Source organism: Mobula hypostoma, chromosome 13 (genome assembly GCF_963921235.1).
Source record: "Mobula hypostoma chromosome 13, sMobHyp1.1, whole genome shotgun sequence".
In the NCBI taxonomy this organism is placed as follows: Eukaryota; Metazoa; Chordata; class Chondrichthyes; order Myliobatiformes; family Myliobatidae; genus Mobula; species Mobula hypostoma.
The window spans coordinates 40,081,661-40,095,736 of NC_086109.1; the positions used below are offsets into that span (position 1 = coordinate 40,081,661).

Sequence of the window (14,076 nt, forward strand, 5' to 3'; positions counted from 1 at the left end):
AGAAAGGTTGGGAGCTAAATGAAATACACCCAGAAAATGGCCGTGATTCATTGTAACCTGTAATTAACTCAAAACTATTCAACCCAGTACAGGCGGAACACCAATTGTTTTAAGTACTGCTTGCTATGCAGTAAATAAACTCAAGATACTGAGTATCTGTCGCAAGATCGAAGAAGATGGAGGTGCACAGCCGCCAACCCCGGATTCAGGATGGCACCCACTGACTGACAGACTGCGTATCAAGCACCATTTAAAGTCAGCCTGCCCAGCTTAAAGCTGGTCTGTACTTCTTAAAGGGGAGATGCATTATGGTGGCAATAGTTTCTGACAGGCCTACCGAACTTAAACTAACCTGAAAGAGGAATGTAGAAGTAGATGGTGTGAAGATGAGAAAAGCAGAAAGTCTCCTGTGGAACTTGTGCCCAGGCCATCTATAATAACCACATCGTAAGACAGAGTATAAAGGATCATGCTCTGTTCTCACTGCTGCCATCAGGAAGAAGGTACAGGAGCCTCAGAACCCACACCACCAGGTTCAGGAACAGTTATTATACTTCAACCATCAGGCCCTTGAACCAGTGGGGTTAACTTCCCTCAACTTCACTCGCCCCATTATTGAAATATTCCCACAACCTGTGGGCACACTTTGAAGGACTCTTCATCTTGTGATCTCAATTTTTATTGCTTCCTATTATTATTTTTTTCACTTTAGTATTTGCCCTGTTTGTTGTGTTTTGCACATGGTTGTTTGTTTGGCCTGTTCGTTGCAGCCTTTCATTGGTTTTCTTATGGTTCTTGGATTTACTGAATATGTCCACAAGACGATGAACTCAGGGTTATATATGGTGACATATATATACTTTGATAATAAATTTACTAAGAACTTTGATCAAGAAGCACTCCATAGTGATCCTGATATAATTGAATTACACATCCAGTTTGAGAGATGAAAAAATTGATGACATTAACCTTCCATGCGTTCTAGTTGTGGTCACCTCCATTAGAGGTAGGATATACTAACATCATTGGTCTTATGCCACAGACAGCTGTGGAGATCAAGACATTGGATATGTTTGAAATGGAGGTGAAGAGGTTCTTGATTAGTAAGGGTATGAAAGATTTCAGGGAGAATCCAGGAGAATGGGGTTAAGAAGGAAAGGAAATCAGCCATGACTTATGGCAGAGTGGAATTGATTGGCTGAGTGTCCCAATTCTGCTTCTGTGCCTTATGTCTTTGGTTTATTAAGGGAAAATTTTTCTATCTATCCTATCTGTGATTCTCCTAATATTGTATCCCATCACTAGCACATTACATTTAATCGAGGGCATGAAAGGGAACTTGTTGAAATGAACTGGCAAATTAGCTTAAGGGATCAATCATTCACAACACAAAGAGCAGAGATGCTCCAATGAGAAGGAAAGATTCCAAGGGGAGGACCCACCACCTTTTATTAACTTAAAAAATAAATTAAAAAAGCTCGCATAATCACACAAGTGTGGGTGGTAGCTAAGAGGATTAGATAACACGTGAAGAACAATCCAATCAAAAATACAATAAAGGAATGAAAGATAATGGTGTGAGATAAAGTGAGCCAGGGATATTAAACAGATAGAAAAAGTTCTAATATAAAAAATAAAATAGCTGACAAATGGGGTGTTCTGTAGAAATTGAGACGGGTAAACAATGAATGATATTAAATAGGAGCTTTACATCACTCCACATAGGCATACAGTGAAAGTAGCTGTAGATCAGGAAATGGAAGGGACTGTGGAATTCAGGAAAACTACAGTTACCAGCGAAGTGGTAATGCAGAAATTGTTGGATCTGTGGATTGACATATTTCCCAGTCCTAATGGACCTCACCCCAGAAAGTGACAAATAAGATTGTTAATGTAACAGATTTAATTTTTCAGATTTCTGTAGACTCATGGCAAAAACCATTAGAATGCAAAAGAGCAAATGTGATTTCTTTATTTAAAAAGAGAGATGGCAGGAAATTACAGGCCACTTAGCTGAACATCTGTTACTGGGGAGAAAGGAAGCTATTTCAAAGACACCATGGTAGGTTGTTTTGTAAAACTGAGGGTAATTGACAAAGCAAACATGGTTTTGTGGAAGAGAAAACCTGTTTGATGAATTCATTAGAATTCTTTGAAGGAGTGACATGTGTTGTGGATAACAGGGAGCTGGTGCGTTATTCTACATGATTTCGTAGATTTCCAGAATGCATTTGATAAGGTGCTGCATCAAACGTTAATGCACAATGTAGGTGTTGGCAGTAACACATTGCTGTGTATAGATATTTGTTGGGCAATATGAAATAGACGGCAGGCATAACTGGATCTTTCTCTGGTTGGAGGTATTTTTAATAAGCAGTTTGCCACTGGGATCAATGTTGTTACAGTTTATATAAACTACTGCCAGATCTTTGCCCATTTATTTGTTCAACTTCTCATTTCCTTTGCACAGCCAAAGATATGGTTGCTAATTTTGCTGATGGCACAAAAACTGGTAGAAAGATAAAATGTAAAAGGGAGGTAAGAAATCCATCTGCCATCTCACCTCCCTTGTTCAGTTCCGTGCACCACCTTACTCCCCTATCAGATTCCATCATCAGTGGCCCTTTGCAACTTCCACCTCTCTCCTCCCAGCCTCTGTTACTATGTCCACGCTTCCCTCCTCCATATGCCTATCACCTCTGCCCAGTTGGATCCACCTACAATTTGCCAGCTCCACCCATTTCCCTCATCTCTTTATACAGTCTGTCTGCCCTTAAGTGTTTCCGGTCGAAGGGTCTTGACCTGAAACATCAATTGTCAATATCCCTCCACAGACACTACTTATCCCACTAGGTTCCTCCAGCATTTTGTTTGTTGTTGATTTGTCAAATATCATTTTCTTTCACAAGATTCATCTTTAACTGGTTTTTAACAACGTCACAGTAGTGTAGTGGTTAGTGTAACACCAGTGCCATCAAACAGGTTTCAATTCCAGTGGTGCCTGTGTTCTCTCCGTGACGACATGTTTTTCTCCAGTGCTTTCCCTCATTCCAAAGACATACGTGTTTGGAGGTTAATTGATCAAATGGACATATTCAGATGGTTGGGCTTGATGCACCAGAAGGGCCCCTTACCATGCAGTATCTCTAAGTAATAAAGAAATAAAGTAAACAACAGGAATTCTGCAGATGCTGGAAATTCAAGCAACATACATCAAAGTTGCTGGTGAACGCAGCAGGCCAAGCAGCATCTATAGGAAGAAATAAAGTAAAACTATTTTCTAGGTAATTTGTACTCATCTCCTTAGTAATACATTCCAGCATTTTTCCTACTGTTGATGGCAGGCTAACTGGTCTGAGGTTCCCATTTCCTCATTCTGGAACCATTATTACCTCTCAACCATCAGGCTTCTGAACCCATTGGGACAACCTCACTCAACTTCACTCGCCCCAACATAGAACTGTTCCCACAACCTGTGAATTCTCCTTCAAGGACTCTTCATCTCATGTTCTTAATATTTATTGCTTATTTGTTTATTAGTATTTTTTTCTTTTGTTTTCTTTTGTATTTGCAGTTTGTTGCCTTTTGCACATTGGGTGATGTCTTTCATTGATTCTGTTCTGTTCCTTGGATTTACTGAGCAATCCTGCAAGGAAACCAGATCTCAGGGTTGTATACGTACATATATGTACTTTGATAATACATTTACTTTGAACCTTGCACGTTTGATGTATTTTAAACTGCTGTATCCAACAGCTGTATCAGAAGTCTCAGCTGCTGTTCAGAACACCTCACCTCTGTTGCTCATCCATCAGCAATCAAATAAAGGGTACCATTCTTCTGCTCACACACTTATGCTGCTGCAAGCCTTTCACCTGTATCCTAAAGGCTGCAGAAACCACCAACTGTGTAGCCAGGATAAACGTATCACCAAGACACTTGCAGTACATTCACCAATACCTCCATTTCTAGCACCATCCATTTTCTTTCTCATTCTTCGAACAGTTTATTTTGGTCATTGCTCGGTGGGAAAGGCAACTAATGTACGCGTGTCTGGAAGCTACCAACTTCTGCAGAGGCCTTAAACCCAGGCAACATGACTTTCAGCAGCTGGCATGTTACTCCCTTTAGACTTCATAAACTTTAACAGACATTAGAAGGCACCGTACCTTGGAGGAGCCAGTAGAAATTAATCATCAACTGATCTGCAAGTAGTTGATGCACTTAGAGGGTAAGTGTAGGAAAGTGTTCATTACTGCTGCAAAGCACAATAATCAGCTATGTAGGAGATTAGATAAAAGGACTTTAACTGGAGCCTTGAACTACAGTTTAAATTTAAAACCACATTCTGTCTATTTAGAACTTCCTTCCGGTGTTAGTTCCCAAGTGATGCAGTGTTGCGGATGGAATGACTCACGTGTCTGTGTGCTGCGTTGGTTGCTGCTTAAAGCCAATTCAAGACTGTTGCATCTCACATTGGCTCAGTGAGTTCTGTGACTCTTGCTCTTTATGGTTCACTTTTTGTAGTTACACCCCAAATCTATGTGGACTTCGTGACAAGAATACACATAGATTAAGATGTTAGCTGTCCTGTGTGATCAGCAGTTGGTCTGCCACCTGTCTTCAGGAGAGAGAGAGATAAGGGAAACAATGGTGCAGCATTTGGAGATGTGTAATGAAGGGACGGGAGAGAGAATAACAGAAGGAGGGAGCTGTCTAGAGCGGCCCCCCCTTTGAACCCTGAACTGTTTGAAGTGATGGACAGGCGATACCCCAGCCGGGGGATAAAAAGGGACAGGTTCGCTAAGGCAACACACACACAACACCCGAGGTAACGAGACCCTGGAAGCGGTGCGCCTCTCACAAGTCAGTGGGAAGCTTTTGGACGGCTGATCGCGGGATCAAGCCTTAGACGCTCAGGGTGGAAAGGCACGATCGGCAGGAACCTGGTGTGTGTCCACTCTTGCCTGGGTGCCAGGTTCAGCGCAGAGAAACGGTCGTATCTGGAAACGGAGGGGTCACGGTCGGTGACCTCAGATGACATCACAAAGGACTCGCCCGAAAGCTGACTGCGAAGGTGTGTGTGTGGAAGCCGTTTTGAATATTCATTCGTTTTGCTCTCTCTCCTTCCCCCACACTGTCCATCTCCCACGGCAGCGATTACTGCGAACTGAACTGAACTTTGCGTCACTTTGAAACTGGTCATTTGCCCCTAGACAACGATAGAGCTTGATTGATCCTGTTATCTTAATTCTGTGTACATGTATGTTTATCATTGCTGAACTGTTGCATTTATTATCCTTTCGATAAGAGTACTGTGTTGCTTGTTTCTTTAATAAAACTTTTTAGTTCTAGTAATCCAGACTCCAACTGAGTGATCCATTTCTGCTGGTTTGGCAACCCAGTTACGGGGTACGTAACAACTTCAACACCTGTTCATTTGGGGATACTGCTTTTGTTGCTTGCAGAGGCTCCTCAAGGTTTCTTGTCACTTGGAGGAGGTGAGAGCAGTTCACAATTCAGATATTGGCTTCACTTGTCGTGGTTTCTTGCATTTCACAAATGATTAGGAGACACAGAGGATTCTTCAAGAAGTTTTAAACTTTAATTTGCAAATCAAAGTTGAGACAGTCAGTGAGCTAGTCGCTGATTGCCCACCGATCTTTGTACATAGCATTTTTTATAGCACTCTTCTGGCTCAGCTGAATTAGCATATCCAATCAGTCTACAGTTGCATATCATCAATATACCAGTTCCTGACTTGCCACTATTATTTTTACCCCTTAATTTAATCATGTCCTGGTTTACATTTTGGGCCACATGTTTTCTCATCCCTGGCGACGGTTATCTCTTAGTTAGCCTTTCATTAACATGCTGTCGCATGTTTCATTATCCTATCTGCCACCGTTATCTTTTTACTTGGTTACATTCTAATGAGTCAAAAGTACATAGGTTACATTCTAGCTAATAAGTCAATGGTTACATAGTAAATACCGTAGAAAATACAATGTATACCCAGTAAATCAATAATGCGTAGTAAACACTTAGTAAGCAGTATTTCATAGCAAATGATGCATATTTTGTTTTCCAATACACTTAATGGAAAGAAGTTTGTGCATCATAGTGGCAACTGGAGTATGTTTCTGATGCCTACAGAAGAGCATTAATTAACAAAAAGAGAAAATGTCATCACTTGGCAGGTCAGGCAATCTCTGGAATGAGAAACGATTTGTGGATTTTTCATTATTTTTGAAAAGTCAAATACCACTACCAGTAAGTTGTTTTCTCTCTCCACAAATGTTTCTTACCTATTGAGTGATTCCAACAGAATTTGTTTTATTCCAGATTTCCAGCATCAACAATATTTGCATTTGGGTACAGTGAATTAAATTGTACTTTCCCTGATTTAATGTTGTAACGTCTTTGAAAAGACATTCTCTTAGGCAATGATCTACTTTAACTATAGTTTTTTTTGTTAGTCCCTGTTACAGAGACAGCATTTCAACTAGCTCAGCATATTTTCAGTAACTGAAGTTATACACTACGAAACTTTGGAAAAGAAAAGTTGAGAATTTCTGAAATCTTTCCATTGATAGCTTATGATGGAAAAGCAGAGTTTCTAATTATGCTTGCACATCAAGTTGTTGGTAAATAATCTAGATAACAAAAATGGACATATCTAGTAAATGCAGAATGCTGCCAGTGTGCATGGCAATGTTGTCAGTTATTGTTTTACTTCTGCAATCTATATTTTGTTGTAAACCAGATTTTGCATTTTAAATATAGAAAAAACACCCCAAAGCCTGGTTGAAATCCAAATAAAGGAGCGTTGGATAAAGGACAATCCTTTTGAAAAGTGCTGTAAAAGTCCATGCTTAACTCCTCAAAGTTAAACAATTTCAGAAATGTGCAACTTTTAAACTTCACACAAGAAGGGAAAAAGTAAGCATGGTTGCAACTTTTTTTTGATCACTCTCTCAAGTTACTGATTAATAAAGGTATTTATTTTGTGCCAGGAAGAGAGAGATTAGGCCGATGATGAAATGCTTGCTCTAATGGTTTGGTTCTGAAAAGTTCAAGAAATTCATGGAGAGAGGGGTAGAAAATCATTCTCAGTACCCTGCACTTAGTTCACAATATTTTATAGCAACTGAGTTGTTCTCAACTTACAAAATTCTTCCAAAAATTGATGTCATGGAATATTTTGTAGGTTTGTAGTGGTGTAGGGGAGTCTTATAAATGTTGCTTCCTTAATGTTTTCTTGATTTTAGGTATCTTAGCAATTGGCTTTCCCTTCATCCCAATTTTGATGGCATCCTGGTGCATCTTTCCTCCTGCTTCCTTCGTCCCATCTAATTCTGTTCTGCTGCCGTGCTTTCAGGTGGCCCCTACTAACTGCCTGCATCTGCATTGAACATTCATTCCTCGTGTTCCTAATTTAAATACAGTAGAGCATTCTTTTATGGTTAGGGCAATATAAATAATTAGTTGTTAAAATCAGATTTTGTGAAAATTTTGAACAAGAAAGCAGTTTTTTTTCATTTTGTCAGAGGTTTCTAAGCCTGGTTTCTCAATCATTACCTCATATTGTGTTTTCGTTAAAGTAGACTGAGCTGAGTAGTTGGAACAGGAAAATGTTTAAATATATTTGATGTTTAACATGATGCTGGATAAAATAACAATATATTTTATTGTTACTGGCATTCATTTAGTGATTGAAATTGTCATGTGTTCTTAAGCATAATACACAGTAGTTGCTTTGTTGGTATCTTTCACAAGAAACCACTAACTGCTGAGAGTGGAATAAATTATGAATACATGTTCAGATTTCTTAAACAGTGCATTCTTTTGTGAAACAATTTTTGTACAAAAATACAGTGTTGAATTTGAAGCATCAAGACAATAAGTATCCAGGAATGTGATCCAACAGTTCTTTGATGTTATTTTGAAATTACTCTATTTTTTTAAAACAAAATACATATGTTTTCTGCAAAAGAATCCAAATAGTTTTAATTCAATGTTTGAGAAGTTTATAAAATATAAGATCATTCAAATTCAATCAAATATGAGTTATGAAGTACAGATGCTCCAATTGTATGATGGATGCAGATTTTGCCTGCAGTGTTTCATAACAAAAGCTATCTCGATGAAAAAAAGTTTTCCAGAGAGAGGAAAGCAAAATAAAGTCATTCTCGTCTTGGTTTAAAGCTTGTTCAAACAGCTGGCTTAAGGATAATACTGAGGGTAGTATTAATGTCTAAACCTGTGTCTCAGGACACTCACTCAATCAGGAAACCAAAGGAACAAGCAATAACACCAGTGATTCAAAAGCTGGAGCAATTTTGGTGTGAGTGTAAGTTTAGCCTCATCATCCATTGAAATTACTCTCATCAAATTAAATGCATCTGTTTCTTTTATTCCTTTGCGTGGTTTATTAGTAATTCCATGTTTGTGTTGTTTTGTCTGTTGTTGTGTATGATGTTGTATCAGTGTTCCCTGTTTATTTTATAGTGCACAACGTGACAGAAATACTCTGCCGAAAAAAGGATTCAGGTAACAACCTTACGATGTAGCTTGATTGATCTTTTGATGTCAAATTCTACATTCCAGACAGTCTTCATAAAATAAAGTACAAAGCTGCAATATAAAGGAATTAAGCTGCAACTCCCATCCCCTTAACCATTTTGACCACGGGTTATTGTTGGTCCATTATTTCACATGCCATCATTCTATCACCTCACATCAATAAACAAAATATAAAGAATCCATATGATTATCTAGACAAATTAAATGACAGGTATGACACTTTTTTGAGGGGAAAAGATACATCGTCATACAGCAAGCAAAATAACACTTTGCTCAACTGGGCCTGTATTGACTATCAATCACCCACTTGTGCTAATACAACACTGATCCCAATTTATGCCCCGCATCTTCCCATTAGCCTCCCCCAGATTCTAACACTCATCTACACACTACAGAGGCAATCTATAGTGGGACAACTAACCTATCAACCTGCACATCTTCGGGGAATGTGAAAACCAAAGGACCTGGAGAAAATCCAGACTCCACACGGACAATGCTGCAAATTAGGACCTGGATCACTGGCACTGTGTGGCAGCAGCACAATTCACCAGAGAGTCACAGAGAAGTACAGCTCAGAATCAGGCCCTTTGGCCCATCTAGTCCAAGCCAAAACCATGCCACAGACTTTAGTCCTCTCACATCCTGGTTTTATGAAGTCACCAGTGAAAATTTTCCTTCCATTTACAATCCACGGGGAAAGATCACAACTGACCTTTCATTTCAAATTCTAACCCAATGCAATACCCCAATCCCCTTTGCTGAAAAATCATTATGCCAGTTTTGAGAATACTCATGGACTGAGCATTCTGGAGTAAGAAAGTCCAAGTTCACCCTCTGACATTGTTTGAGCAAGAACATTTGGACATCCTGCACAAACAGCTCTCCCTGAGCTCAGCGGTGGAGCAGTGACTCATTAAACACGGGATGCAGAAGTAGTTTGCAGCTGGCCCCTCAACTTTATGCCAAGTCTGGCTGGCATTGAAACAGTAGTCCCTTTCATTTGAAAGAAGTCTTCAAGTCATTTTGCTTTATGTCAATATATATTTTTTAATTACCTCTTAGTAACTTAATGTGTTTTAATTACATGTAGTTGTTTCTGATTTTTTTTAAATTAGTTGCATCTGTTTGAATAGTGTTTGAATGTTTTTGTGAGAGGCATCTACAATATTTTAAAGATCATTAGCCACCAGTAAGTGTCAGGATGTTCTGGAGCATGGCTCAGGACAGACTGCATGAACCCTGCTTGTCTCTTGGAGTCTGCACAAATCCTAGGTGTGGTAGGTCAACACAGCTAGTCTTCCTCAACCAGAGAAAGTAAGTGCAGCCCAATGGGGACCACAAGCAGGAGCTGAATCTGGGCTGTCTATTCCAACTACGTTGGATGTTCTCAGCTATTGATCACACCAGCAGGCCCCATCTTTTGACATAGAAATAAATCAGTTGTTTCATGATGAACTATAAGCGATACTCCTTATAAAGGCTATTAGGTAAACAGTGAGTTAATGTCTTGGGGTGACTGTCATCCTTGATTTTGTTCTACAACGAGAGACAAAACTAATGAAAAGGTACTTAAAAGTATAATCAATGAACATCAAGAATTATATTAACTCCACCATGTTAGAAATGATCTCTCTCTCTCTTTCTGGCTCATTCTCTCACTCTTGCAGACCTGCTCACTCTCTGTGTATACTAAAACCTGCTTATAATTATCTCTGACTGGAACTAAGTAGGAATTCCATTCATAAAATATAATTGTCAGTTTATGCAAACCATTAAAATAATGCTGTGTTTATGACTACCTCATTAACAATCGATATTTTTTATCTGTGTGGTCAGATGCATTATGTTGGTTTGAGTTGATGTGAAGGGCATCCATTTGAAACTGCTTCTTCAGCATCAGACCCTACCTGCTGGTAGCTGCCCAAACTGATCCCCTTGAATTAATCCTGAAGCAGCCTCAGATGTGCTGTGAAGGACTCCAACCATGTGAGTGGCCTACTGTGCTTAAGGATGTCAGATTTGCAGAGTATCCCAAAGAAACCTTGCAGACTCTGTCATTCCTGCAGTCAATCTCTGATTTTGCATTTTTTTTTAATTTGCTATGATCACATAGCGGATAGAAACCTAGCAATGCCATAACAATACAGCTGGAAGAATTTTTGGGTGGGTTTTTTGGAGTATTGTTGACTGTCACTACCATTTCAATTGACATGATAGATTCCATTTCTAAGTAAATTTCGGTAGATCTTGGAAAATAATCAGATCAACATAATGCATCTGACCTTACAGAGGAACAGTGGAAAGTCTTTAGTGATAAACCTAATCTCTTCAAACTTCGAATGAAAAATAGCTGCTGTTGTGCCGCCTTTGTAATTGTATCAGTATGTTGGGCCCAGGATAGATCTTTAGAGATGTTGACACTGGGAAGGGGATACGGAGATGGAGATTGATTTGTGGGTGGGGCTAAGGCCTGAGGAATGAGATGAAGTCCATGGTGTTGGATGTGACAGTGACAATGGGGAGAGGAAGAGAAACATTAAGGAAGATTGTTATAGTTGATGGGGAGGAGAAAGAGGATCATAATTTATTGAGGGATGACGGCCAATGGGAGAAGATCAGAAAGAACATCGACGACGATTCAGTAATTTTGTAGGAAATAGTAGTGATGCAAATTAAGAGGTCAGAATGCGAGAGGTCATGGGGAAGATCTTAAAGAGTATCTGGAAGGATAGAGAAGGTGAAAAGTTCAAACATAACCCCAATGGGGAGATGGAGAAGAGAAAGAGGGAGAGTGTGAAGACTCTTTGTGGCTAGGGTTTGGGGCCATTGAGGGAATCATAAGTTGGGAGAAGATGAACTTGCATCCTGCTTCAAGATAGATCGAGGTAGTCTTAAGCCTTGGTGGGAAAAGGTACTGAAGGTCATGTTTCATCTCTGCGTAAGCTTTCCTACAGCACTGGGCTGTGTTGCTTCTATGTTGTATGATGTAAGATCACATTGCTCAGATACAGTAAGTCATAGGTTATATGCCAGTTGAGGTGATGATGCATGCCCTGTGGCTTTCCTGTGTGATTGTGCACATGGAGGAACTGGAACAAATTTATGGTTGCACACTCTGCATGTCCATTTAACTGGCTACCTTCAATTACACTCTGCACGTACATTTAATGGATACCTTCAATTACACTCTGCATGTACATTTAACTGGCTACCTTCAATTACACTCTGCATGTCCATTTAACTGGCTACCTTCAATTACACTCTGCACGTACATTTAACTGGATACCTTCAATTACACTCTGCATGTCCATTTAACTGGCTACCTTCAATTACACTCTGCACGTACATTTAACTGGATACCTTCAATTACACTCTGCATGTCCATTTAACTGGATACCTTCAATTACACTCTGCACGTACATTTAACTGGATACCTTCAATTACACTCTGCATGTCCATTTAACTGGCTACCTTCAATTACACTCTGCACGTACATTTAACTGGCTACCTTCAATTACACTCTGCACGTACATTTAACTGGATACCTTCAATTACACTCTGCACGTACATTTAACTGGATACCTTCAATTACACTCTGCACGTACATTTAACTGGATACCTTCAATTACACTCTGCACGTACATTTAACTGGATACCTTCAATTACACTCTGCACGTACATTTAACTGGATACCTTCAATTACACTCTGCACGTACATTTAACTGGATACCTTCAATTACACTCTGCATGTACATTTAACTGGATACCTTCAATTACACTCTGCATGTACATTTAACTGGATACCTTCAATTACACTCTGCATGTACATTTAACTGAATGCCTTCAATTAAAATTCACTCCCAAAGTTTCATTAAAAAGTTCTGCCATATATGGGGATTTTTAAATGATATATTTAAAACCTGACATGAGTGATTCTTTTAAATTAAGTATTATCAGGAGACCATTGCAAAAATTTATTACTATTATGAAAGAAATCTTTTTAACATGTAACTGAGATAGAATCAATAACAGTAAAAAATGAACCTTTTAATGTCAGTTTAAGGATGTTTTAAGCATTGAGGTTTGCAGCCCAAGAGGAGGTTGGATAACTCAACATTACGGAACTGACTTTTTTCCACTCCGATCTAAACCCAAAACCATTCTGTCCCCATGACCTTGTACCTTCTTTTGCTTATGCACATAATATTTCTTCTAAAGGTAAAGTTTTCATAATATCAACTATTTCCAACAGCAAAATATTCCCTGCTGTAACAACTTTGAACAAATAAATTTCTGCTAACCTAGATCCTCTTAATAAAAATTTCAAATGAATGTCCCCACATGACTATAACCCCAATCACAGGAAGTGGTCTCTTCCCAATAATGAAATTTCGTAATTCAAAACATTTCTGTTTTTCTGTTTAACTCTTAAGTTCTTAATAGCACTTCCAAATAGTTCTGGCAACTCCAAGTCCCCTTTCATTGCTTCTTTACTGGTATGCTGCTGATTGCCACATAGCTCCTGAGGTTTTGATATCCTTTCTTCAGGAAGATGTAATATTCTACTGTCTCCTTTAGCTTGAGACAACAATGATTTTTCACATTTTAGTTCCTTAAATCCTACTTTTAAAGCTTGCAATGCTTTTATTTCATGGCCTTACTAATCTGCACTTGTAATCTAATGGATTTACACAAACATTTTATTCATTTTGAAGAACCTTCTCAAAGAATTATGTTGCCAGTTTTCATTTTCCTTCCCAATTGGCATTTAGTTTAAATGACCATTTTATTCTAAGATAAAGTAATTGTTGTTTTTGCTTCAATTAGATGCATGTCTGATTTTTTTTATTTTAACCCTGAGCTAAATATCCCAGGGCTAGCTGGAATATTGTTACCCAGTATAGTCTAATTTTCCTCTTTGAACAAAGCTGATGTGTTTTTTGCCTTCTTTGCCCCAGATCCCATTTTTAAATCTGTCAGAATATTTGTGATTTATAGCAGCTCATTTAATCCATGCCATTGTGCTTGAGTAGTGTTTACATAATAGCTGTGCACAACTTAGATCTTTCCTGGATGCCTATCTTATTTTATAAAGCCTTAAGCAACTTGTTAGCAAGTTTAACCATTTTGGAGCCCCCTGTAGCTCATTTTCCAGTAGGTTAGTGCACATTTTAGTTCATTTCCGTACTAAACTCAGTGCTATCTGTAGGTTAATTAGGTAGAGATTAACCTACCTTTGCAACCTCTGTTTATGGAAGTTTATGGAAACTTTGGGTTATGGACAGATCTCAAAACCCTTATGTAACTTGGGGGATATTTATAACTAAAAAGAACAGTTATGCTTGGGGGTGGGGGCAATTTTAATCTGGTTTGGTATTTTCTGTGATCTGGCACCAATCAAGTCTCAGAGGTGCTAGGCAAGAGAGTTATAACCTGTAGTGTACTTTCATCATGTTGGCAGAAAACCAGATAAAAGGCTTCTTAACATTA

At 38.8% G+C, this 14,076-nt stretch overlaps 1 protein-coding gene across 7 annotated transcripts in view; it reads left to right on the forward strand.

The window, feature by feature from the left end:
• LOC134355549 (neuron navigator 1-like) overlaps window positions 1-14,076 on the forward strand; it is a 664,756-nt gene that overhangs the window by 533,027 nt on the left and 117,653 nt on the right. For 6 of the 7 annotated variants that reach the window (XM_063065565.1, XM_063065567.1, XM_063065566.1 and 3 more), the window contains one exon: window positions 8,512-8,553. The exons of the other annotated variant lie outside the window; for it this stretch is intronic. In XM_063065565.1, the coding sequence (XP_062921635.1) occupies window positions 8,512-8,553 (42 nt within the window). The remainder of the gene's footprint in view (window positions 1-8,511; window positions 8,554-14,076) is intronic. 7 annotated transcript variants of the gene reach the window in all.